The sequence below is a fragment of the Rhinatrema bivittatum genome, chromosome 17 (assembly GCF_901001135.1).
Source record: "Rhinatrema bivittatum chromosome 17, aRhiBiv1.1, whole genome shotgun sequence".
Lineage (NCBI taxonomy): Eukaryota > Metazoa > Chordata > Amphibia > Gymnophiona > Rhinatrematidae > Rhinatrema > Rhinatrema bivittatum.
In genome coordinates this window covers 19,949,138-19,974,753 of record NC_042631.1, presented here as the reverse complement: position 1 = coordinate 19,974,753, position 25,616 = coordinate 19,949,138, and the positions used below count along the sequence as shown (strand labels likewise).

The window sequence follows — 25,616 nt, the reverse complement described above, 5'->3', positions numbered from 1 at the left end:
TCATGTGCATGTGATAGTTTCTTTTCTTGGCTTTTTTTTTTTTCAGTCTGCCATTCCAATATCTTCTACAGCATTTATGTGGAATAAATAAGGGTTATCAATCATAGGTGCAATAATTATAAATACAACCTGCACATGAAATATGCAAAGAGAAAACTAAGGAGCATGATACATTTTGCATACAGAGTAAAACAGCTGTCTAACATGCAGTCATTTCTTCTCTAAAGAAGAAGCATGACTATAGCTCTCATATTGCCTGGAGTTTGGAGTTAAAAAACTGGGACCAGTGATCTGGGAGACATCTGGTTGCTCTTTGTTATCATATGCTAAGGTGCCATGCATTTCTACTGCCCCAGTACTTAGCGATTTTAAACACTAGAGCTTCTCGTGTGCACTAAATTAGACAAACCGGAGCGACCTAGCAGACCAAGGCCATGCAATTAATTACACACCTGACCTTGCCTGATACAAATTATGACTAATAGAATCCAGAATAAAAGCCAGGAGAGTTGCACTTTTCTTCAGTGTGGAATGAAGTCCAAGAGACCGACTGAACGGTGCAACAGAAGAAGGGCAAAGAAGAAAAAAAAAAAAAAGTAAAAAGATGCAAGTCAGCTTGCTTGCTCATCTTCCATATCACTTTCCCTTATTGCTTTCCAGCAACTTCAGAAAGGGAAAAAAAAATGCATCCAAATGAATGGCGTGCAAGCAGAAATGTGCCCACGGTGGGGCACTTGTCTCGAAAGGGCAACATTTGTGGAGGGGGGAAAAGCCCCACAGCACTTCTTGCTCAAGATCTTACAGGCACGATTGTGTTTGGGTGGAATTTTTCTTCTTCTAGAAATTTCAGGAGATTAAAGCCTTGGGCACAGGAGGTGCTATTTCAAAACTGTACAAAGCAAACTGACTTTTTTTTTTTGCATGTCGTTTTTTTTTTGTTTGCCTTGCTTTTGTCAGATTCTTAAATCTGGCCCTAAATGTCTTTTTTTTTTTTTTTTTTTTTTTTAAATTTGTGAGCACTGCACAGCCATGTCATGGCATGCCATTCAAAGCACACGACAATGAAATGATTTTAAGGAGCAATCTTTTCCCTGGGGGTAGGGAACAGATTCACATATTGGCTTAGGCCACACATACCCTTCCGAGTAACAGAGCAAGGATTATTAGTGCTTGCTAAACAAAGTTGTTTGAGTTCCTTATGAACAGGAAATCCATTATAAAAGGACAGCATTGTTATAAAAGAAATGACCTTGAATTATTCTCTAACAAATAGAGGGTTTTAACAAGAATATTTATGGAGCTATGAGCATGTTTCTCCTGTTAGGAAGGTCTAATTTATGGATAAGCCAAGGCAGAGTTTATAGATCTCCATACCCCGGAGACCGCGCTTCAGCTATCGCTGCCCCAGTACTGCTAAAGGGAGAACCACAGAAGACAACAATTTTATAAAATCACACAGTCGCGTATTCGCTGGCAGACCACACCCATGGTAAGGAGCTAAATCTAGCAGGGCCCCTGATGGAGTGCCAGCAAAACCTCTCCAAAGCACCAGGTAAAACTGCGAACAACCAACCGGATCAGCTGGAAACCAGTAAAACATTTCCTAGCTTTGTTGACTGGTTATACGGCAAACATACAAAAAGAAAGAGCCCTCCATTTCTTACCACGTCTTCATTTCCGCCACAGAGATGAAATTCCACAATATTAATGGACAGGATGGCTAATTTTCCCCCCAGGGGCTTCTGAGGGCAGAGCAGTGCTTTAACTCGCAGAACTGGCCCTTTAGAAACCTGCGCGGCCCAGACGCAAACAAAACAACGAGCAGACACAATGTATTGAACGCACTTTTACACTCACAGGGTTGGGACTTACAAAAAAAAAAAAAGCTTGGGCGTAAACTCTCTTGGCAGAACTACGTGTGCCGCATAGCAGGTGCACATGTGCCCGCCTAATTTTGCTGGGCACGCGGTGACAGCCGGCAGGTTTATGGGGGCTATTATAAAATTAGTCCTTCAAGAAGAGGTTAATAGAGGTGATGCCATGAAGAGAGGGGCACTGGGAGGGCTAACTTTATTCTCTCATAAGCCTTCTCCAGGTGTCTCTCTCACGATAAGGACAGGATGGGTGGGTAACTGTACAGCGTATTTTCAGATCTGCTTTTGGTTTGTTTTTTTTGGGGGGGGGGGGGTGCGGTGTTTCTTTTTAAAGGGCAAGGAAAAGCATTAGCAGGTTCGGCGGGATAAACCGAAATGCACAGCGTGGCAGAGGGCACCCTGCGAGGTTTGATGAACCGTATCGATCTGTCGCCTCGCGTCTGCATGCTCGGGATGCAATGGCGTAACACTGCGGTAGCACTGTAGTGACGAGCGCACATTAGGTAACGTTAAACGGCACTAATAAGCCCTGGAAAGAACTTAATAAAATATGCAGGCAGGGAAAATATCTTCAAAAAATATCAGCTTGTGTCAGAGCCTCACTGTAGAATACAATTTATTGCTGGTAAAATGATTTTTGCTGAATCTGTTTCTTTGACTTCAGCATTTTGTTATTCATTCTATTACATGCACAACATTTTAAATGCTAATTTATGATGATAAAAAATGACAAACAATGGGTAAAGCAATATAATGATATGTTACATTTGAAAATTCACCTGTAACTGTAAATGCGCATGTGCCTCTACAATACTACAGTACATCATAAAACATAGGGCCTGACGTACTAATGAGTTTTCCCCATTCTGTATCTATGGGAAAAGTACATAGGAGTAGATTTTAAAAGCCCTGCGCCGGCGTGCCTATTTTGCATAGGCTGCCAGCGCGCGCAAAGCCCCGGGACGCGTGTAAGTCCCGGGACTTTGCTTGGGGGACATGTCGGGGGCGTGTTGGGGGCGGTACAGCGTTCAGGGCTTGTCCAGAGGCGTGACGGTGGTCCGGGGACGGGGCCGAGTGCTCCAGCACAGCAGCCTGTGCCGGGGCAGGGAGCCGGCGTCGCGCGCAAGTTACGTCTGCCAGAGGCAGGCGTAACTCAACGAAATGAGGTAGGGGAGGGGGATTTAGTTAGGGCTGGGGGGTGGGTTAGATAGGGGAAGGGAGGGAAAGGTGTGGGGGGGGGACAAAAAAAAAAAGTTCCCTCCGAGGCCGCTCCGATTTCGCAGGCTTGCGGGCGCCGACCCTGGATTTTAAAAGATACGCACGGCTATGCGCGTATCTTTTAAAATCCAGCGTACTTTTGTTTGCGCGAACAAAAGTACGTGCGCACGTACTTTTTTAAAATCTGCCCCATAGTGCACAACAGATAAGATGCATGACAGATAAAGACCAAATGGTTCTTTAAGTCTGCCCAGCAATTTGTTTATGGTAGTAATTGCCGCTCCATGCAGATTACCCCCATGCATTCTGTTAAGGGTAGTATAAGCTTTTTCATGCAGCTTACCCCCCATGCAAAAATCTTACACCACCTCTTTCGGCCCCAGCTGAAAAACGTACTCAGAATTCACATGTTCTTTTAATCTGAAGCTTTAATGTGTCTTGCAGTGCAATATTCATGTAGGTCATGAAGGCAGTAATATCAAGATATGTTCACCCATATGATAAATTACTATAGTCATTTAGTATACGATATGGCAACCATCACAGCAGCAAGTGCAATCTGGTTTTTTTTTTGTCTGTGAATTGATTTTCTGGACTGTCTAATGCCAGCTTGAATGTGTACCCATGACCTTTCTAAGACCTACTATCCGGAGATCTCTTGTTGCATTGAAGCATGCTTTTAATCGGCCACCTATAATAGGTGTCCTGGTCTGTAGAGGTGTTCACTGAAGCCAAAGAGTTGAGAGGAAATAGCACACATACTGAGGTCAATATCTGAAGCCATTTAGCTGGATAACTCACAAGTTAGCTAATGTCAACTTTTGAATATTCCAAGTTAGATAAGCCATTATCCCAGATAACTTATCTGGCTAACTCTGATATTTGGAGTTATCCAAATAAGTTATTCAGCTAACCCAAGTCCTGCCTGAGAGCAGGTCTAAAGTTATCTGGAAATGTGAATATAGCCGATTGAGTGCTGAGTTGAAGGGTTCCAGGGGGGAAAAAAAAAAAGATGATAACTCCTTTAGCGATGGCAGGAGCGCTGGGCGCAGGTTGCAGTAGGGCTGCTACTCGATCCGAACTGAAGAACTTTCAGAGTGAAGGTACCAGAAGGCTAGGAGGGTTAGGGTTGGAGTGGGAGGATGTGGAGAGGGGGAGGAAGGTAGTCCTGGAGGGTACCACTTATTGAAAACGTGGATTGACCCAAGTGGGTTGTGGAGGGGGAGGAGAGGCATTTTATGGTTATCTTTCTAGAGATGGAGGGGGCTTGGGAGGAGCCTGCAGGCTTGGCCAGGAAGGACTGAGTATATTTGGAGCGTGGGTTGGAGGGGGACAGTGATGCCGCTAGGCATGCAACCTTTTTTTTTTTTTTTGGAATCCTGCAGCTTGGCGCTTAACCGGTTAATATTCTTTTGAAAATAGCTGGTTAAGGCTAACGTTATCCGGATAACTTTATATCTAACCTGTCATATTAAAAAAAAATACCCGGTTAGGTTTAAGGTTATCTGGCTGCGGTTAGCTAGATTACTTTAATTGGGGTATTCAGTGAGATGTTTATCCCACTGAATACCTCGGATAACTTATCCAGCTGACTTTAGCTGGACAGGTTTTCCGTTTTTGAATACAGGCCTCATAGTAACTAATTTAGAAGAGTTATTTATAAGCATGCAACTGAATCCGCGTTATTTCCCCGAGAGCTGACAGCATCGGTCTGCTTGAGCAGAGTGTTAGATGAGAATGCTGATATATTCAGCAAACATACAAACAGGTCAAACAGATTTCTGAATCGTGGACATTGCAATATATATTAACAACCTCTCATCTCCTTGGCTTCTGATTAAGCAGAAGACCATGGGGGGGGGGGGGGGGGGGGGGGAGGGGTTTGGGGAAAGGCCTGGTAAGACTTGCCCGCCCCAAGCCCCCAAGCATCTCGCTGCACGGACACATTATTTCCTGTTCTTTTCAACAGCACCGCGTTTAGATGGAGCATTACCAATTACCAAGTGAAATTCTGTTCCTTGCCTATGTTCACCTACATAAAAATGAGCTTGCTTGTGGAGAGTACAGCAAAGATTCACTGTAATATTCTAAAGTTCCATTTTGTTTTTACTCCTGGGGGGTTTCTGCATGCAAACGTTGAAAATTCTGCAGACAAAACAAATTCTGCGCAGAAAAATCGAAAATTCTGCAAAATCCTGCATACTTTTTATTGGTCAAAATAACACAATATACATGACAGTTTTTAAGTAATCAATTTAAAATGTAATGCATTTTAAATATTTTAAATAGTTTTAAATATTGTGAGCAGAATTTCTCTAGAAGTACATTGCAAGAGTGTCCCTTCCACCTTCTCTCCCTGCTCCCCTGGCCAGGCTCCTTTCACTTTGCCTTCTCAGGCCCTCCAGCTCCTCCACCCTTTCTCCCCCTTCCCAGCTAGGCTCAACCCCTTCCACTCTAACTCCACTCCCAGAGTTTGACCCCTCTCTCAGTACTGCCCCTCACACAGGCTCTCTCTGTCCCTCTCGCTCACACACACATGCACAGGTTCCCTCTTTCTAATGCATATACACACACCCCCTCATACAGGCTCCCTCTCTCTCTTGCACACACATTCCCTCACATAGGCTCTCTCTCTCTCTCACTGACAGAAACACACTCACATAGGCTCCCTCTCTCTTGCACACACCCCCACACAGGCTCCCTCCCTCTCTCATGCATACACCCTCACACAGGCTACCTATCTCTCTCCCTTCTCATAAACCACAACACATTGGCTCCTTCTCTCTCATGCGTACACACACATCCCCTCACACAGGTTCCCTCTCTCACAAACAAGCTCCCTCACATACACGCAATCCTTTTTTCATGAACACCAGCTCACAATCTCTCACACATATACACACTCCTTCACAGTCACCTCACATATACTCCCTCTCTCTGGCACACACACTCCCCCTCACACATGCACACACATCCCCTACACACAGCCTCTGTCTCTCATACAACCTCTACATACAGACTCACTCTCACCGGGGCTTGCTGTTGCTCCTTTGCCACGACATGGCATGCCAGTGCCTGCTCCTGCTTCGCCGCAATATAGATTACTGGGGTCTGCTCTTTCTTCACCACGATGCAGCACGCCAGGCCCCACTCCTGCTTTGCCGAGACACAGCATGCTGGGGCCTGCTCCTGCACACTCTTCACCACGACATAGCACGTCCGCAAGCAGGATGAACTCCGCTTGCGGCACGCCAGGGCCTGCTCCAAATTCTGTGTAGAAAATGGAAATTCTGCACAGGAGGGGAATTCTGTGCAAATTCAATGCTCTGCAGTAGCCCAGAATTCCCCCAGGAGTAATTTTTCATTGGCTAGGTTTGAGAACCTCATAAGTGCCATTTTTCCAGAATATTTCTTGGTCACATAAGTAATTGAATAACTGTGGTGCTTATGAAATGGTTCTAGACTGATGGCACTGGGAACTAATGTGCTCTCTTTATTCGTATGTGTGAGGTGCCTTACCATTGTACCTGAAAAAGGTCCCTCGGAGGGCTGGCCCAGTGGCTCCGAGCTGGCCACTGCCATGCATAGGGTCCTGGGGTGGATTCTTGACTCAGGTCTTCCACTCCAGGGTTAGCTGGGACTGGAGATGCTGTGGTAGCAGTGTTCACAACTCTTGGTGCGGGAAGGAATCAGTCATCTCGCAGTGGTGATGCCTAGTGGCTAGAAGATTTAGGGTCCATGACTGAAGGGTTCTGAAAGGAAGCCTGGTGCATGGCCGCCAGCTGAGGACCCCGACTGCAATGACCGCACTAAAGTAAGCAAGGAGGTGATATAAAATAGGGCGCGCCACATAGCTGGCAGGCTCCTGGCGCTGAACACAGCTGGAAGGCCAAAGGAGAAGGAGGAAAACGTAGGAGGCTCTGGAAAGACCACATCTAAGGAGGGCGAGAGGGCAATTCAGGCTCTTCAGCCTCCCTGATGAAATCATCAATACGGCTGCCAGTCAGGGGCAATTGCAGTGGTGTTTCTTAATGATATAGACAGAAGTCTACTGGCAACGGGACTAAGTTCAACATTTCACTTTGACTCTTGAATGACTCTCATACAATGAGTTGAGCTTTGCAAGCCTTTTCTATCTAATGATAAATATAAAGCCTAGCGATTTTCAAAGGCCATTTACCCCCATTAAGTGCACACAATGTTCAATGGCATATATTGTAGAAATCTTCAACAGCCCACATACATGGGTAAAATCCAGTCGACGCGCGCATGCTATAAAATCCGTGCGTCCATGTGTGCGCCCTGGGAACCTTGCGCACCTGAACACCCACGCGCACTTTAAGATTTACATTTTGGTACTCAAATAATAAATATTTACTGCAACTCAGGAAAACTTGATCAAAGTGCAAATCACAGAAACCTAAAAAAAAAAGAAAACAAGTCTTGATGTAGATAAATAAAACTCCAAGTGCCTTAACCTTCCTTAAAATCGGAGTCAGTGTCCCTTCCTTGTAACAGGAAAAGTCAAAAAGTCATCTCCTTCCTTAAGTGGGTAGGAATTTGGTGATAAAAGACTTCCTCCCAACAAAAAATAGAAAAAACAAAAAAAAACCCACTCATTTCTCTCTTCTGGGAACTGTAATTCCCTTCAGACTGGTAGCAGGGCAACGTAGAACCCTATCCTACTCCCCTCAAGCAAGGATGGACGTCCCAGAAATTGGAGCAGGTCAAGAAAAAAAATCAAGCTCTCTTTATAAAATTGTCAAATACACTTCTTCTCTCCAAGGACCATCCCTCCTAGGTCTGTGAGGGCCCTAGTAGGAGCCAATTCCCTTCACCTATGATGTAGGCTGTGGAGCCTACTGGGGTCCGCTAAAATCTCTATTCCTCTCACTCCAAAAACCCAAACCACCACATTATTATACATAGGCAGAGTGTGGGCAATCCCAGTACCCAGGGTGAGGGACACCTTAGTGTGGTCTAAAAAGTCTCCCCTACAGCTGAACATGTGAAGTCTAAACAGTAAGGAAACAAAGTATGCCTTACATGTGCAATAAAGTGCATTACTGCACCCTACAGCCTAATAAAACAGACCCTTTTACCTTGGTGGCACACACTTTTAGAATTATTCTGTCTTTTTTATTTTATTTTATTTTTTTTACAAACAACTCTAGAGGCAGGCTCAAGCAGTTATGATAAAACAGTAAACACTGCAGTAACAGAGTCATTTACAATATTCTCCTGGCAGCCAACGTGTAAGCATAACGTCTCCTCTGCTGAGGATTCCAATGTCTATTAAATACTTTCACTAGGAGGATCTTTACCTTGCTGCTAATTGAAAATTACAACAACAGCTGTAAAGACTCCACTTCTGAAATCCCTGAATGCCTTTAGGAAAGTGTTGCACCTCTTCGAGGGCTATCAAAAGTCAAACGTCCTTCAACAGATTCTCAACCAGCAGTTTGTTTCTTCCTGAAGAAACGGTACAAAAACTATAATGAGCTAACAGATGCTATTCTTAATTTAATGATCCACTAAATCTCATGTAAAGAGCACGCCTGGATACAAGTCACAGAGGTAGGCAGATGCTAAGTTTTTCCTTGGCATTTTCGATTTTTAATCGTTAAATCATCGTAGCCCCTTCCTTTCCTGTCTCATGTTGGACAGAAATGGCTACACAGAAGCCATTTTCCGCAAACGATTACTGCAATAGAGACATGCTTTTTCACTTTGCATTATAGACCGGCAGAATACAGCTGTTTGCCTGTTCAGATAAAATGATAAGATGATCGAATTCTTCATGTGACTGGTGAGTTCCAGAACAGGAATGGGAGGACGGCAGCATTTACAGTGATGAAGAAAGGAGGGGGGGAAGAGAAAGAGTTTAGGTCATGTTGAGCTTGAGGTGATGGCGGACCATCCGAGCAGCAACGTCTGATCAGCAGGCTGAGATTTGCGATTGGATTCCTGGTGAGAGCTCTGGTACAGAGAGGCTCATGAGAAATGGAGGTGTCCAATAAAGGCCGTGGTCTAAGTTTCCTCCCGTGAATGGAAGAAGGGGAAATTGTTCGCAAGAATCAAGAGGTTTGGCCCGGTATTGAAAAGAAAACCCCCCAATCTCCTTTGTGATATTATTTCCTGTGAATGCAGCATGAATTGATTTCAATGTAAAGAACTGGCAGGGCAGTTTACATTAGCTCCCTCGATTTATATTCCATTACAATTCCTTGCGCTTAATTTGTCCTCCAGTCATTTCATTTCCCTGTGGCTAACTTCTGCTTTCCATTCTCCTTTCTTTAACCTTCCTTTCAGTACCCTTCTAGACCCTGCTGGGTAACGCATCGCCTCGGAAAATACTTTAGGATGTAATCTGCAGCCTCACTGTAAGAAACTCAATTCCTTTTCTTCTCCCTCATGTAGTAGCTGATCCCTGCAGCAACATGAAATGTGTTTACTTAGTGCCTGTCCAATACTTTAAGTAAAATTGCATGGAGCGAAAGGAAAGTACATTCCTACAGCAAATATGTGCGGAATGCTTTTTTTTCTATGCAAACCTATTTCATGCTCTCACGCTTCTTCATTTTCAGTGACTTTAAAAGTGCAATATGGTTAAAACCTTTTCCATGCTACCTCAGGTGCTCGTCCAATCATACTAGAGCTTACACTACTAACAGAGGGAAAGGTGGTTTATTAACAAAATGCCTTTGCGCTGTGTGCCATAGGAGGATGACAGCTTTGGGAGCTAGACAATCGAACCTTCTCAAAGGGTGGCTTTCTGAACCTCAAGGCAGCAAAACCATACAATGCATTTAGGAAGGTTTTTGCTCAAATTGTTCTTTCAGTGCCAACTGGGAAGTTGGCCTAGCACCTCAGTCTAATACCTGAAGCCCTAAAACCTCATCCAGGGACAAGGATCCCAAACTTTAGAAGTGTACCTCAGTAACCAATCTGGCTATTTTGATCATTAATTCCTTCAATTAAAAAATTAACTGGGCTTTTCTGAAATACTTTTGCTCTACATTATTACGGCCATACCCGTGCTTGAGTAGTGCTGAAATTACCTCCTGCCCCCTAAGCATGTACAAAATGCAAATATATCTGTCAATATTATGTATTTATGTTAAATAGTTGTATTCCTCAATTTCAGCAAAAAAAAAACCCACCAATGCAGATTACAATAAAACAAATATCAAAAGGACAAATAAAACATACAACATATACTTAAAATCAAAAGCAAATAAATGAAACATAATAAACTAAACTGCAACAAATATCATCTCATACAAATTATATATCACAATCGGGTAACAAAGCTGCTGCAAATATTATAAAACAATTGAGCCAAAGGCTTCAGTGAATAAAAATATTTTTAGTGATCTATTCCAGTAATCACAAAGCTGTGTATATTAACATAGATCATTATCCCTGGACAAAACAAACCAGACAATGTTTAGGACTTGGCAAAAACAGATAAAATCTCTCCTTTCAAGAAAACGTGCCATAATGGCAAAGTGATATTAAAAATAAGATAAACATGCTTTGTTTTTTTTGTTTCAGTGCAGAGGCTAATTAATAGGAAGTGAAACTGTTGAGTGCACATATTAAGCACGTCTGTTCCCCTTCCGCGCCAATACACACACACACACACACACACACACACATACGCTTTCACTTCAAATCACAGAGGCTGAAAAAAGTCACAGAGTTGTTTAAAAAATTAAGCTCTGGAGGGAGGAAAATTGTGCGAATGGATTCTGGCCGCCAATCTTGAGCAAACAGTGCACAAGACACGCATGGCTGTTCTCCTTAACGTTATTCATTTCGATCAGGAAAAGGCAATGCTTTATTACAACAAAAGCAATGATTTGGTTTTTTTTCAGCCAGCAGAAGAAAAGCAAAAGGGGATACAAAACCTATGTAGCTCTCTTTATGGAGGTTAACCACTTAGCATGCGAGAGTCATGCCGCTGTAAGATGCCTTTCCAAACTAGAATTAAGGATTCCAAAGCACCTGAGGCATCCTCAACTGTATGCTATCATTTCTGCTCTGTTTGTTGTACTGACCCGCACCATTATTCACAAATCCATATACAAAAACAACTCCATCTGGCTCAATGAACCTTTCCATTTCACACACTCCTCCCGCCCAACCAGAGCAAACCTCAAAGGTACCCTGCACATCCCATCCCTCAATAATGCCCGCCTCACCTCAACAAGGGATCGCCGCCCTATCAATTGCTGGCCCCACTTGTTGGAATGCCCTACCTACAAACCTCCGCCTTGAGCCCTGCCCCTTCAAATTCAAGAAAATGCTAAAGACCTGGCTTTTCCACCAGGCCTATCCAGACTAGATCCCCGTATTTCATCACGTCACCTCATCACCTTACCGTTAACTTCATGCACTCTAAGTCATTACGTTAACATGTTACCTCTCCGGTTCTCCTTCTCAGGCTCCCCATTATAGCCTACTCTAATTGCAGCACTGTTGTTGCACCATGTTGCATTTTGTTGTCCCCTCCCCCGTTCCCCCGTTCATTGTATTTTCCATCTTTTGCTTGATGTAAACCGATATGATGTGCCTACTAATGCCAGTATAGAAAACTGTTGAATAAATAAAATGCTGGCTCCCTTACAAAATGATAATTTTAAAAAGTGCTACCACGTCAGTGTTGACACCTGGTGAACCAGCTCTCTCCTGGTGGACCAGCATCCCGAAGCTGCTGCCAAGACAGATTTGCAAGGCCTCCTTGATCCCATCCATGCATCTTTTCTGTTTTCCTCTTTCCCTGCACTTTCCCAAGCATGATCATCCTCCGTTCCACACTTTGTCTATATCAGTGGTCCCCAAACCTGTCCTGGAGGACCTCCAGCCAGTCGGGCTTTCAGGATATCAGCAAGGAATATGTACGAGATAAATTTGTGTGCAGTGGAGGCAGTGTATGCCAATCTAATCTCATGCACATTCATTGCGGACTGCTGACTGTTCCCACAACAAGGAGTGCACACCTGACTCAAATAAGAGATCGGGTGTTTTCCATAGCCGGTCCTAAACTCTGGAATTCACTACCTGAGATGCTTACGTCTGATACAAGATAGAAAAAGATTCAAATATGAACTAAAACATGCTTGTTTAAAAATGCTCATAATCTTACTTAAAATCATGAGAGTAAAGCACCATGGTTTTAAGAATGATGAGAAATTTAAACTTGAATCATGAGGAATTAATTGTAACGAGAGAGGGAGGGATTACAAGACTAAGAATGAGGAGAGTTCTTTGGATTAGAAGCATGGAGGATAAAATGTAATGAAACACGATGATCCATAATGTTCCGATTACCATGTATTAATTTAAAATGAACTGAATTTCTATATTATCTGTTAGATATCTTTTCTGTAACACGTACATCATATTTTAATAAGTGGTCTTGATTTGTTAAAGAATATTGCATCTGATATGTGTCAGATTTGTTTTCTAATATTATTTTGTAAACTGTTGTGATCTTGTTTTGGAATGACGGTACATAAAATCTTAAAATAAATAAATAAATTTGAAAGTGACATCTAAGAAGGACATTAATATTTCTCTTGTATTTCCTCCCACCCTACTCACTTAAGCATGCACATATACTGCCTGGGATTCATGCCCCACTAAGGGTTCCTCTGACCATATGCTGGCCTGTGCCGGTGAAAACCTGTCCACCTCATGGCTCCAGCACCAGAAAGGTATATATAGCCTGCATGGTATCATAACTTCCCCTGTACTGATGTGCAACTGAAAAGGAGCATTAGTGAGTGGTGTTTACCACTGGCGCTGTTACTTTCTAAACTGATTCATCTAAAGTTTTACAAAAACTAACATAACTAGTAAATTCAGAAGCAACAGCAATATAGCTGTGCAATCAGTTTGAAAATATTTTGCATTGTTTAGAGGTTTTTCTAACACAATATCCAATCTATTTAAAGTGAAGATAGTAAATTTGTTTACTCATAATGTCACTGATGAAATGCATTATGTCTCCCCTGCACAAAAGCCCTTTGAAATAGCAAATGCTTTGATTTTCATTCTTGTTTATGAACCAAGCACTAAAGTGTAAAACCTTTCAAAATGGACACTTTTAATTTGATTGCATAGTTGTACTGCCACTGACTTACAAAGCACACATAATTACAGCCTGATTAGGAGGTGTTTTTTTTCTTTAATGTGTAAAAGTTTCTATGGTGACGCTTATTAATTCGTAACATCAATCCAATCCGGCAATTGTTTCAAGCCTACACATTTTCAAAATGTCAAGGAACGAGCTGGGGAAACATGAACTTCGCTATAATGTCTGAGAAAATAAAGTCACTTTAAGCTTACCGTGCAACTCTATCTTATTTAAGGCAAAGTGTCTGATTGAGATTCCCTTATCCTTCCATACAATTGCAGATGAGCCCACATCAAACACTGGAATTTCCCAAGAAAAGATGCTAAAGGTCTTAAATCCAAGCAATGAATAGAAAATCCAGAAAACTCTGCATAAAGGCGGAGACTACAGCCGACAGAAAGTTTCGCTACAGAAGCCATCAACTCATTTTTTTTTTCAAGCTACTACAGTGGTTACTAAGAAAAAGACAATATCATGGAGGATAAAACTTCCTGACAGGTTGGCTTATGCTTTTTGACTTCCTCCTTCATTTCATAAACGGCATCAAGAGTCAACAGAATGCTCCTTGACCTGTAATCTCTGATGGGTCTTTCTTCCTTTGTCATCATCCCATAGGCAAAAAAGAAGAACAATATCCCTGTTTTCCTCATGTACTTCAGCGAACTGGACCTGATCATAAAATATTACCAGCAAGAAAGCAGGAACCTAATTATGTGTTTGCTCAACAAAAAAAAAACCAAACAACTCGCCACCATCACGACCCATCATCATCATCCTGAATGGGCACTTTTACAAGATTCTGTTCAACACTTGATGCACGTCAGGCCTACCACGGCTTCCTATCTTAGTGAACATCATGCAATAAGCAAACTTACCCTAACCAGCAGTATTAGTGCAACACCTCCAAAGCCACAGAGGTTAAACCTGACACGACTGCAAAACGTGTAAACTGGAATCTATACGCTGGATTATGTCATGAGAAGTCAAGTTGGCGGTATCAGAACAAAATAAAAGCCATGATCAACAAACCCACAGATAAGAGCAGCCTGGAGGGAGTGGAGGTGGAAAATAAAGAGAGTGGGAGAGGTAGTGTGGCTAGGAATAGGGAGGCCTGGAGAAGGAGCTCTCAGTGTTTCTCTCTCTGCACTCCTTCCAGCATTCTTCTTAGCTTAATGCCCAGGACAATAGCAGACACGTACCCGTTAGGCCTGAGATCCGGCAGTGGCCTATCCAGGGGTAAGCGATCACTCAGGTAAGCATTGTAGCCATAATATTGAAACTGCTTAAGGGCGATCCGTCTGTTTTCAGGGCTGAGGTCCTGGCCCCAGTGAGCAAAGAGAGAAGAGTCTGTAAAAGCCTCAGCAGCATTTTCTTCAGATTTCAATGGGGCTTCTGAAAGAAAAAAAAACCACAAAAAATAACATGTTTACATGTTTTCTTAGATTTGATTTTCTGTCTTCTCTATAGGCACCGCAAAGTGGTTTACATACACAATGTCATAAACTAAAACAATACACTAAAATCAATATCAATAATGTTATCAAACAAAGCAACGATTCAAATCAAATCAAACACTACAATGGCCCTCCAGCCCACCCAATGCTGCTGCCTGTTCCTTCCAATTTAACCATTACCCCCTTACCATCTATTATCACCTATGCAACCTATTCATGGATCAATAAATGGTTCACAACTCCCAGCTACTACCTAAGCTCCATATAATTTACCTACTTAATCAGCTCAGCTCCATTAAGAGGCTCCAATGAATCCCTGAGTACAGTATCTAACACAAATAGCAGCTGACATACTCAATCAACATCAAGGAGCAGGTACATAAAAAAACAAACAAACAAACAAAAAAAACCCACTTGCTCAAAAAGCCATGTTCTCAGCATTTTGTGAAATAGAAGACAACTGGATTTGTCTTGAACATCTAATAGTAACAGGTTCCGTAAAGTGGGCGTACAACAACTGAAAAAACTCCACCTTGTAATTGACAATTTGGCTGACAAATCAAAGAGGAAGAAAGCAGGGACTGCTGAGATCAACAAACATTTTTCGCTGGTATTTACTGAGACAATGTTCAGTTAAATAACCCAAGCCCGATGACGAAGGCACTTAAAGACTATTGATAAAGCTTTAAATTTTATTATCCACAACAAAGGCAGCCATACGATCATGGGCTTTAGCACCCATAAGTTTTCCCCAGCAGCAAAAGTTCTGGAGCAGTTGCAAGCATTTCAGTAACCCTAATGGTAGTCCCTGATACAGAGAGTTACAATAATCAATTCTGCTTGTAATGAAAGTCTGGATGACTGTTGACAAATTGGACTTAGGGAGTTGTTTACTAAAGCTGCAGTAACACAATACGCAGGAAAGGTTTACCATGCAATAAAAGATGTTAGCATGGAAATAAAGCATAGAGATTGAATTTCCAAATATTATTTGCTGGCCTACAAATACATGCAAAACAGCTCATTACTAAGCAAAACTGAATAATGTGGCTTGCATTAAAGTTTGCAAGCCACATCATTTGATAAAAGTTAACTACTCACAATTAGTGCACACTAAAAAAAAAAAAAAAAAAGCCCAAAAGTGTGAAAATGTAAAATAGACATGTATATATTTTTTAAATTGGTAGGAAAAGTGCGTGCGTTCTATACACCGAAATACTCACTTCCCACGCATTCCATGTATTTATGTGTAAGCATACATTTGCATATATGTTGGTAGGTAGACATATGCGTATTTTATAATACAGGCATCTCTGATACGTGCAGGTTGTAAAATGCTATCATAGATCTCCACGCGGCCATCTATGTATATATGCAGCCACATGGAGTTGTCTGAAAGTTATCCTCTGTCTATTTATTTATAAGACTTCTATACTGCCTCCTTGGATCTCAATGAAGCATCAATGGTGGTTTACAGTTACAGACTTAAAGAACTCAAAATATGCTCTGAAAGAAGAAAATGGGAAAGCAGGTTCATGATAAAAAAATATTCAAGTCTCTGGCGGCCTTCACGGAAGTACAAGACTTGCTGCTGAGGCTCAAGGTCATGACATGAGACTGGGATATTCACAGGAAATCTGAAGAAATGCGGAGTGGATGTGCTGAATAGCCTACCGGCAGAGACGGTAGTAACCAAAACCTTTACCTGTCCCATACATCCTTACAGTAAGAGCAAGAGAAGAAAATGACTGAGAATCAAGTAAGGGTCTGGGAAACATGGGCAGGCAGAGGGACCTGCGTAGACTGGGAGGGCCAAGAGGTCCACAAATATGCAGAAAAGGATAAAGCTGAACTGGAAGTAGCCAATGTGACGTGAAGTGGGTCAGAAAGAGGGCAATGATTCACGGTGCTTCATGTTCTTGCGTTGGTATGATTCGTTTTTCCCTGCCCTGCCACTTTCCTCATGGTCTTATTCACCATCTCTACCGTCCACTAAAGAAGCCAGCCTGGAGAAAATACCCTGAACTGATTTATAGGGGAGAAACAGTCAAAAGTCATCGTGCAGCACCTTCTATCACAATAAAGCGAGTCTGAGTACACTCTATAAGTATTAAACTATACCCACTCCTATTCCTCACAGTTACAATAAATGGCACCAAACAGTAATTCTAAGTGACTTTTTTTTTTGCTAGGAAAGAAATCCAGGCTCTGACTTTAATGCACAAAGTAACTTTGATTGGTGACAGAGCCAATTCCATCAGTTTCAGAACGAGAAACTAGTTCCTAATTCTTTGCATACAGCAAGCCTGGTGCTGCATTTTCTTCTAAAATCAGAGGGCAATACCCCTGAGAGCACAAAGCAAAACACTTGGTATACTATCAGCTTTTATCAACATAACAGTGTTGCCGTGGTTGCAAAATTTAGACTGAGACTTCTTAATACTATAGATCAATGTGGCTGTCTTTAATTTAGCATTTTCTCTTGCACTTAGTGTTATACAATTAGCTGTTAATTCATTAAGATGTAAAATTGATTGAAAATCCATTTTTTTTTGGATCTCAAGGGATCTCCATTAAATGCAGTATTGTTCCAGAAAGCTAAAAATTACCTGAGCACTAGGGCCTAAACCAGGGATGGTGAACTCCAGTCTTCGCGTGCCACAAATAGGCCAGATTTTCAGGATATCTAAAATGAATATGCATTAGAAAACAGAGGCAATGCCTGGAAATCTTTCTCATGCATTTTCATTGTTAATATCCTGAAAACCTGGCCTGTTTGTGGCACTCAAGGACTGGAGTTCACCATCCCTGGCTTGAACATTAGGGATGTGCATTAATTTGAAACGACAAAGAATTTCATTGATAATGTCTATAATTTCATGTTATTTTCAAAATGAAACAAAAAGAAAAATGAACTATATGCTTTTCCTTCCATTATTTTTAGTGCATACCATTCCAAATAGTAGGCGTATGCATTCGTTGTTCCATTAGTTTCATTTGTTTCGGTGGTATGTGCGTATCTCAAGAATGGATATGCGTGCATATGTAGTTTGGCAATAGATGTATGCGCATACCATCCATTTTGCATGCCTACTATCTAATAATGAGATACACATGTACCGCCAAAACAAATGAAGTGATTGGAACAATGAATGCACATCCTTAGAGTGCACACTATGGGGGTTATTTTCCATGCCGAGATAGGCCCTTATTGTGTGCATTAGGGACTTATCGCAGCGGTAAGATTTAAATTAGGGGGAGGATAGGAGTCGGGGGTGGAGCTAGGAAGGGAATTATGGTAATCGGTGGCGGCACCGCTGCCGGCGATAATGTTTCGAACGTTATCGCCGGCAGTAGCACGGGGAATAGCACCACCTTTTACGGTGGCGCTATGCCCGTGATAGCCTGTAGCCGGCTGCACTGCAGCAGGCGAAATCGCACCGCTGTGGTGCGGCCGCCTGCAGCTATCGCCCGACCGCCCCCTGCTTCGCCCCCTCCCCACCCCACTGTAGCGCAGGGTTCATCATTCCGCACGGAACGATGAATCCTGGCCTATTTTAGAAATCTAAAAACACTAAAACAAACTGGGAAAAAACCTAAACGACCCCACAACATTTTTTGGCCTAAAACCTACATGACAACAACATTTTTTGGCCTGTAGACCTCTACTAAAAACTCTCTAAACCACTCAACTGCAAGAGATCCTTTGTGCACTTTGATCATGCATGGCCAAGAAAATAAATGGGCAACAATTGCATCCTCAGTTAACAAGGGAAAGTCTCTGCAAATGGAAAAAGCACAATCTCAGCAGTAAAAAAAATTCAACACCACATTTGTTATTTAGTTACCACTTTGTTTGAACAGTTGAATGTCATATACAAAAATGAGTACTCTTAACATGACAGTGTCTCAAGGTCAGAAAACAATGAACCTGGTGATCATTACTGCTTGTGCACAAAGTCACATTTAAAAGATTTTTTTTTAACAGAAGAATCCCTGGCTCTTAAGTTTCTTTCACTCTCCCTATTATCTACAAAAACATTCACTACAGTAGTTTTCCACAGAAGATACAGACATGTGACCTCAAGAAAGAACTCTATGGCGAGGAATAATATAAGTTGTAACACTGTCTTCACGGCCTTCTTAGTTTCATACTTGTGTCGAAAATAATCTCCTTTCATCTTTATGCATGTTGAAAAGATTAAGGTGTTAGCTTCCTTCAAGATGTTCTACTTCTTCCTCTCACTACTGAAAAAGAGACTAATGAAGTGCTGGTTGCATTAGATTCCCATTCCTGTGCAGAAGAACATAAGAAATTGCAATACTGGGTCAGACCAAGGGTCCATCAAGCCCAGCATCCTGTTTCCAACAGTGGCCAATCTAGGCTACAAGTATCTGGCAAGTACCAAAACATTAGATAAATCACAATGATTTCCAGAGATTAACTGTGCATTGAGTGAAAAAGAATTTTCTCCAATTAGTTTTAATTGTGCTACTTGCTAACTTCATGGAGTGCCCCCTAGTCCTTCTATTATCCGAAAGTGTAAATAACCGATTCACATCTACCCGTTATAGAGTTCTCATGATTTTAAAGACCTCTATAATATCTCCCCTCATCCATCTCTTCTCCAAGCTGAACAGCCCTAACCTCTTTAGCCTTTCCTCATAGGGGAGCTATTCTATCCCCTATATCATTTTGGTTGCCCTTGTCTGCACCTTCTCCAGTGCAACTATATATTTTTTGAGATGTGGTGACTAGAATTGTACACATAGTTCTCATGGTGCAGTCTCACCATGGAGTGATACAGAGGCATTATGACATTTTCCGTTTAATTCACCATTCCCTTCCTAATAATTCCTAACATTCTGTTTGCTTTTTTGACAGCCTCAGCACACTGAGCTGACGATTTCAATGTATTATCCATTAGGATACCTAGATCTTTCTCCTGGATAGTAACTTCTTATATAGAACCTAACATTGTGTTACTACAGTGTGGGTTATTTTTCCCTATATGCAATACCTTGCACTTGTCCACATTAAATTTTATCTGCCAATTGGATGGATCTGAAAATATGATTACCTCACTCGTCATATTTGTTTCCAGATCATTTATAAATATATTGAAAAGCACCGGTTCAAGTACAGATGACTGAGGCACTCCACTGTTTACTCTTTTCTACTGAGAAAATTGACCATTTAATCCTACTCTCTATTTCCTGCTTTTAACCAGTTTGTAATCTATGAAAAGACATCACCTCCTATCCCATGACTTTTTAGTTTTCTTAGCAGCCTCTCATGAGGGACTTTGTCAAATGCCTTCTGAAAATCCAAATACACTACATCTACCGGTTCACCTTTATCCACATGTTTATTAACTCCTTCAAAAAAAAAAAATGAAGTAGATTTGTGAGGCAAGACTTCCCTTGGAAAAATCCTTGCTGACTGTGTTCCATTAAACCATGTCTTTCTATATGCTCTGTGATTTTGATCTTTAGAATAGATTCCACTATTTTTCCTGGCACTGAAGTCAGGCTCACTGGATTCCTTTTTAAATATTGGGGTTACATTGGCTACCCTCCAGTCTTCAGGTACAATGGATGATTTTAATGACAGGTTACAAATTTTAACTAATAGATTTGAAATTTCATTTATGATTTCCTTTAGAACCTTGTGATGCATACCATCCGGTCCAGGTGATTTGCTACTCTTTACTTTGTCAATCTGGCCTACTACATCTTCCAGGTTCACAGTGATTTGGTTCAGTTCATCTGACTCATCACCCTTGAAAACCATCTCCGGAACTGAGATCTCCCCAACATCCTCATTATTAAACACAGAAGCAAAGAATTAATCTAGCCTTTCTGCAATGACCTTATCTTCCCTAAGAGCCACTTTAGCCCCCTCAGTCATCTAACATTCTAAACAAATCCCTCACAGGTTTCTTGCTTTGGATATATTTTAAAATGTTTTTATTATGAGTTTTCTACGGCCAACTTCATTTCAAATTGTCTCTTAGCCTACCTTATCAATATTTTACATTTAACTTGGCAACGCTTATGCTTTTTCCTATTTTCTTCAGATGGATCCTTCTAATTTTTGAAGATGCTTTTTTGGCTAAAATAGCCTCTTTCACCTCACCTTTTAACCATGCCGTCAATTGTTTTGCCTTCCTTCCACTTTTCTTAATGCGTGGAATACATCTGGACTGCGCTTCTAAGATTGTATTTTTGAACAATGTCCATGCCTGTTGTACACTTAACCTTTGCAGCTGCACCTTTCAGTTTTTTTTCTAACTATTTTCCTCATTTTATCAGTTTCTCTTTTGAAAATTTAGTTTTAGAGCTGTAGATTTACATATTGTCCCCCTTCCAATCATTAGTTCAAATTTGATCATGTTATGATCACTATTGCCACATCGCCCCACCACAGTTACTTCTCTCACCAAATTGTGCATTCCACTTAGAATTAAATCTAAAATAGCTCTCCCGCTCATTGGTTCTTGAACCAATTACTCCATGAAGCAGTCGTTTATTCCATCCAGGAACTTTCTGTCTCTAGCATGTCCTGATGTTACATTTTCCCAGTAAATACTGGGGTAATTGAAGTCTCCCATTAATACTGCACTGCCAAATTGGTTAACTTCCCTGATTTCTCTTAGCATTTCATCATCTGTCTGACCATTTTGGCCAGGTGGACTGTGGTATATTCCTATCACTATACTCTTACCCAACACACATGGGATTTCTGCCCATAAAGATTCTACTGAGCATTTAGTCTCTTATATGATCTTTATCCTGTTGTCCATATCGTCCTGGACATAAAGTGCCACATCCCCACCAAGTTGATCCTCCCTATCATTGCGATATAATTTGTACCCTGATATAGCACTGTCCCATTGGTTATCCTCCCTCCACCAGGTCTCTGAGATGCCAATTATGTCAATCTCATCATTAACTGCTGCTATACACTCTAAATCTCTCATCTTACTTCTTAGACTTCTGGCATTGGCATACAGACATTTCAAAGTGCGTTTTTTGTTTATATTTATCATGACTTAATCTATCATGGCACTTCGTTGCAACTAAAGTTCTGGAATCATCTTCAATTCATTTCAGAGATGAAAGATATGAATACACTTCCAGTCAAGTGGAAAATTCCTTGAGAAGTCCATCATCCAATACATGAGAGTGATATAGGAAATTGACACAGACTGCTTGATAATATATGATATGGGAGATATTTTAATAAAGATCAATGAATTAGGGCAAAGGGGTGGCCAACAACAATTCTCAAAAGCTACATACAGTTCCGGTTTTCAGGATATCCACAATGAATATGCATTAGATAGCTTTGCATGCACTGCCTCCACTGTATGCAAATATGTCTCATACAAATTCATTAAAGATATCCTGAGACTGGAGTTGACCACCCCTGAACTAGAGTATTGCTTAAAAAAAAACCAAAAAAAAAAAAACCCAACAACTAAACAAGGTAATCTAAGTGAACCAATTCAACTCCAAGCTACAATTCATAAGGGTTTTACGGTCTTCATCCTGTAGGTAAGAATCACTCCCACAGTATCACTTTGGTGACTTAGGATACAATGGGAAGAAGACATCAAGCAAATACTATTTGGAGAGGCAGAATATAAACTAATTAATAAAATCAAAAGAATATATGGATGAACACAACGTTATGAAGCCACTTTTTTCAGTATATTCAATTACCTACATGCATCAGATAGATTCCACCCTCCACCAAAGAACAGGCTCTAAGGTTTGAGACTGTCAGTAGTCATGACCCCTCTGTGATAAACTTGTTGTTGAACTATTACATTAAAATGTCTTCTCAGGTAAATGTCATCTCACCATGTTCTGACAATCATTTGAGCACTCCACCAATCCAACGATACCAAAGCATTGTGTTTACTGACTTAAACAGGAATATAAGATGTGCCATGTTGGGTCAGATCAAAGAGTCCATTAAACCGAGTATCCTGTCACTGAAATTGCTTAAACTGAGTCACTAGGAAGAACCCAGTAGATTCCAGAGAGTAGGTCCATTTCTTGTTGCTCACTCCTAGGGATAAGCGATGGCCTTCCCAAATCTTCAGGGCTAATAATGGTTTATGGACTTTTCCTCAAGGAACTTGCTGAAATCCCTTTCCAACCCTGCTACGTTATTCGCCTTGACCACATTCTCCACCATCAAATTCCACATTTTAACTGTGTGTTGAGTGAAAAAAATACCTGCTAGTTTCATGAAGTGTCCCCTAAGTAAAATCTAAGAGAGTAAATAACCATTCCCTGGTATTTACCCGTTCCACTATAATTTTATATATCTTTATCATATCCTGTCTCAGTCATCTCTTCTCCAAGGTGAAGAGCCCGAACCCCTTCAGTCTCTTTGTTGCCCTTCTCTGTACCTTTTCTAGCTCTGCTGTATCTTTTTTGAGATAAAGAGACTAGAACTCTGCAGTGCAGTCACACCATGGTTCAATACAGAGGCATTATGATATTCTCCATTTTTATTCTCCATTCTAGGGTTGGAAATACTCCAGGTTTGCCACCACCAATTCTGGAGTGGCTCTATAGCTCCAGCTCCAGCCAAGAGAGACTCAGCTGCAGTTCCAGACTACTCCAGGAACTCCTGCTCCAGCTCTGAAGCAGCTCCAACTGCTGTTTTACCAGGCTCCATTTCCAGAGCCAAGGGGGAAAAATATTTAAAATAAATAAAGTATGGTACTATAAATAATAAGCTTAATAACATTTTCTAACTGATGTTACTGGATACTAAATATTAAGATAAATATACATCTGATAGAAAAAAAAAGATGATACTTAAAAGCTGTTTATTAAATCTGAATTCTCTTATTTGTACATCTAACAAGTCAGCAACTATGGTACAATGAATAAGCTTTTGTCTCTGCTTCTTTTTTCCATACATCCCATCACCTGACAGCCTCCCAATCCCAACACATGTTTAGGAATTCATACACAAAAATTATATAATCAACTTTAGAATTGTTCTCTCCCAAATAGTTGGAATAAGGTTTGAGCAGCTCCAGAACCTCAGCTCCAGCTCCAAGCTCCGGAGCCCTGCTCCACTCTGATTCCAGCTCCACTCCCTATCCAGCAATCCATACACCAGCTCCAGAGCATAGTTTAAAAAAACAAAAAACTGATCAGCTCCACTCTGGCTCCAGGTCTTGAAGATGGGTCCAAGTTCCAGAGCCTGGGCGGTTAGGGGGGACTTCTCTTGCCTTTTGTGGAAAATGTGTTTCAGCTCCATGTTTATTTTTTGGTTACTGCAGCAGAGGACAGGCTTTGCTGACATTTTTGGATGGGGTACAGTCTGAGGATGCCAGATATTTGCCACATCTGACATCACTGATTGACAATGTCTGCTCCAATTCAGGAAACAAGGTGGTCATACTTGTAGTCCTTTAAGTTTTAGGTTTTAACTGTGTTTTTGATTTGAGCACCTATGGAGCCTTAAACAGGCTAAATTTGACTGCCTGGAGCTGTGCAGCATTCTAAATTACCTCAGAGACTAAAAAAGTAGAATGTGAATTTGGCTCTAACCAATGAGAAAATATTTTTCAAATATATATGGAAGCAGAATGTGCCTTAGCCAAGAGTAGAAATTATCACATCAGACAAGAGTATTTGCACTCAAGAGCATTTACTCAGCATGCTGCACTAAGAATGCTAGGGTGTATGTGTTCAGCTGAGCAGTGCATTTTGACTCTGTTGGAGCTGCAGTTGATTTACAGGAGTAGAAGAATTACTGTTATAGTTACAGAGTTTTGCTGTTATAGTTATCTAATGCTTACGGTGAGATAAGCTCTTGGTTGGGGAAAGCTATTGCTAGTGCTTATGGGATAGTGGCCTGGAGATCTCAGCAGTTATTATTCAGACATAAATGTACCAGAAATGACCAACTGGCTCAATTAACCGTTTCCACCGTGTTTGTCCCAGACTTCCCTCACGCCAGGTGGTAGGAATCTTGCCGAGGTCAAAGCCTGCGGTCTGAGACGGGAGCCTCTGCCAAGCTCAGAGTTGGAGTCGAATCCAAACAGGGAACTGCTGCCGAAGTCAGAGCCAGGGGCCAGGGAGGAAGTCGCCGTCACTGCTAGAGATGGTGGCCAGGCAGAGAGGTTGTGGTTGGGTGGGGAAGCCACCGCCGAGATCAAAGGCGGGGACTAGGCAAGGCTGGGGGAACGAGTCAACTCCAGGGTCACAGCTAGTAGCCAAGCCCCTGTGGAAGGAGCCCACCTATAAGTTCAATAATGAGAGTCAGACCTGGAGGAAGGAGCCACTACCTGGGTCCTCTTCAGTTGACCAGATATCTGACTCTTCCTATTATCTGAACCCTCCCACCCTCCACCAAGAGCCCAAGAGAATGGATAAAAGATAAATTACTGTAACTAACTGAGAAAAGGGAACTTGTAAATAAAGGTAAATAGATTCATAGGCTATTGTTATTAGGTAATTCTCAGGTCAGGTCTTCAAATGGGTTGGTTTTGCACATATCATCACAGCAATGAATCTCACTCTTAAAACAGATATCCCAAAGGTTGGGACAAGAACCTATTGGGGTAGATTTTCAAAGGGTTGCGCGAGTAAGATACGCACGCAACCCCCGAAAACCTACCCCTGCCGCCCCCTGCGCGCGCCGAGCCTCGGGACGCGGGTATGTCCCGGGACTTGCAAAAAGGGGCGGGGTGTGGACGGTTTGGGGAGGTCCAGGTGAAGGAGTTCGATTCCATGAACCCTTGAAGACTGCACCGCGAAGACGCTTCTCGTCTCATCATCCCCGCAGTGAAACGCACAGCCATCTTGATTCACTAACATTTGCAACGCAAACGGAACCTAATACGTAGTAACATACTGAGACGCTTCTCGTCTCATCATCCCCGCAGT

At 41.7% G+C, this 25,616-nt stretch overlaps 1 protein-coding gene across 2 annotated transcripts in view; it reads right to left on the bottom strand.

The window, feature by feature from the left end:
- The window catches only part of GALNT18 (polypeptide N-acetylgalactosaminyltransferase 18), a 389,972-nt gene that overhangs the window by 158,384 nt on the left and 205,972 nt on the right, over positions 1 to 25,616 (bottom strand). For both annotated transcript variants that reach the window (XM_029582567.1, XM_029582566.1), the window contains exon 2: positions 14,436 to 14,628. In XM_029582567.1, the coding sequence (XP_029438427.1) occupies positions 14,436 to 14,628 (193 nt within the window). The remainder of the gene's footprint in view (positions 1 to 14,435; positions 14,629 to 25,616) is intronic.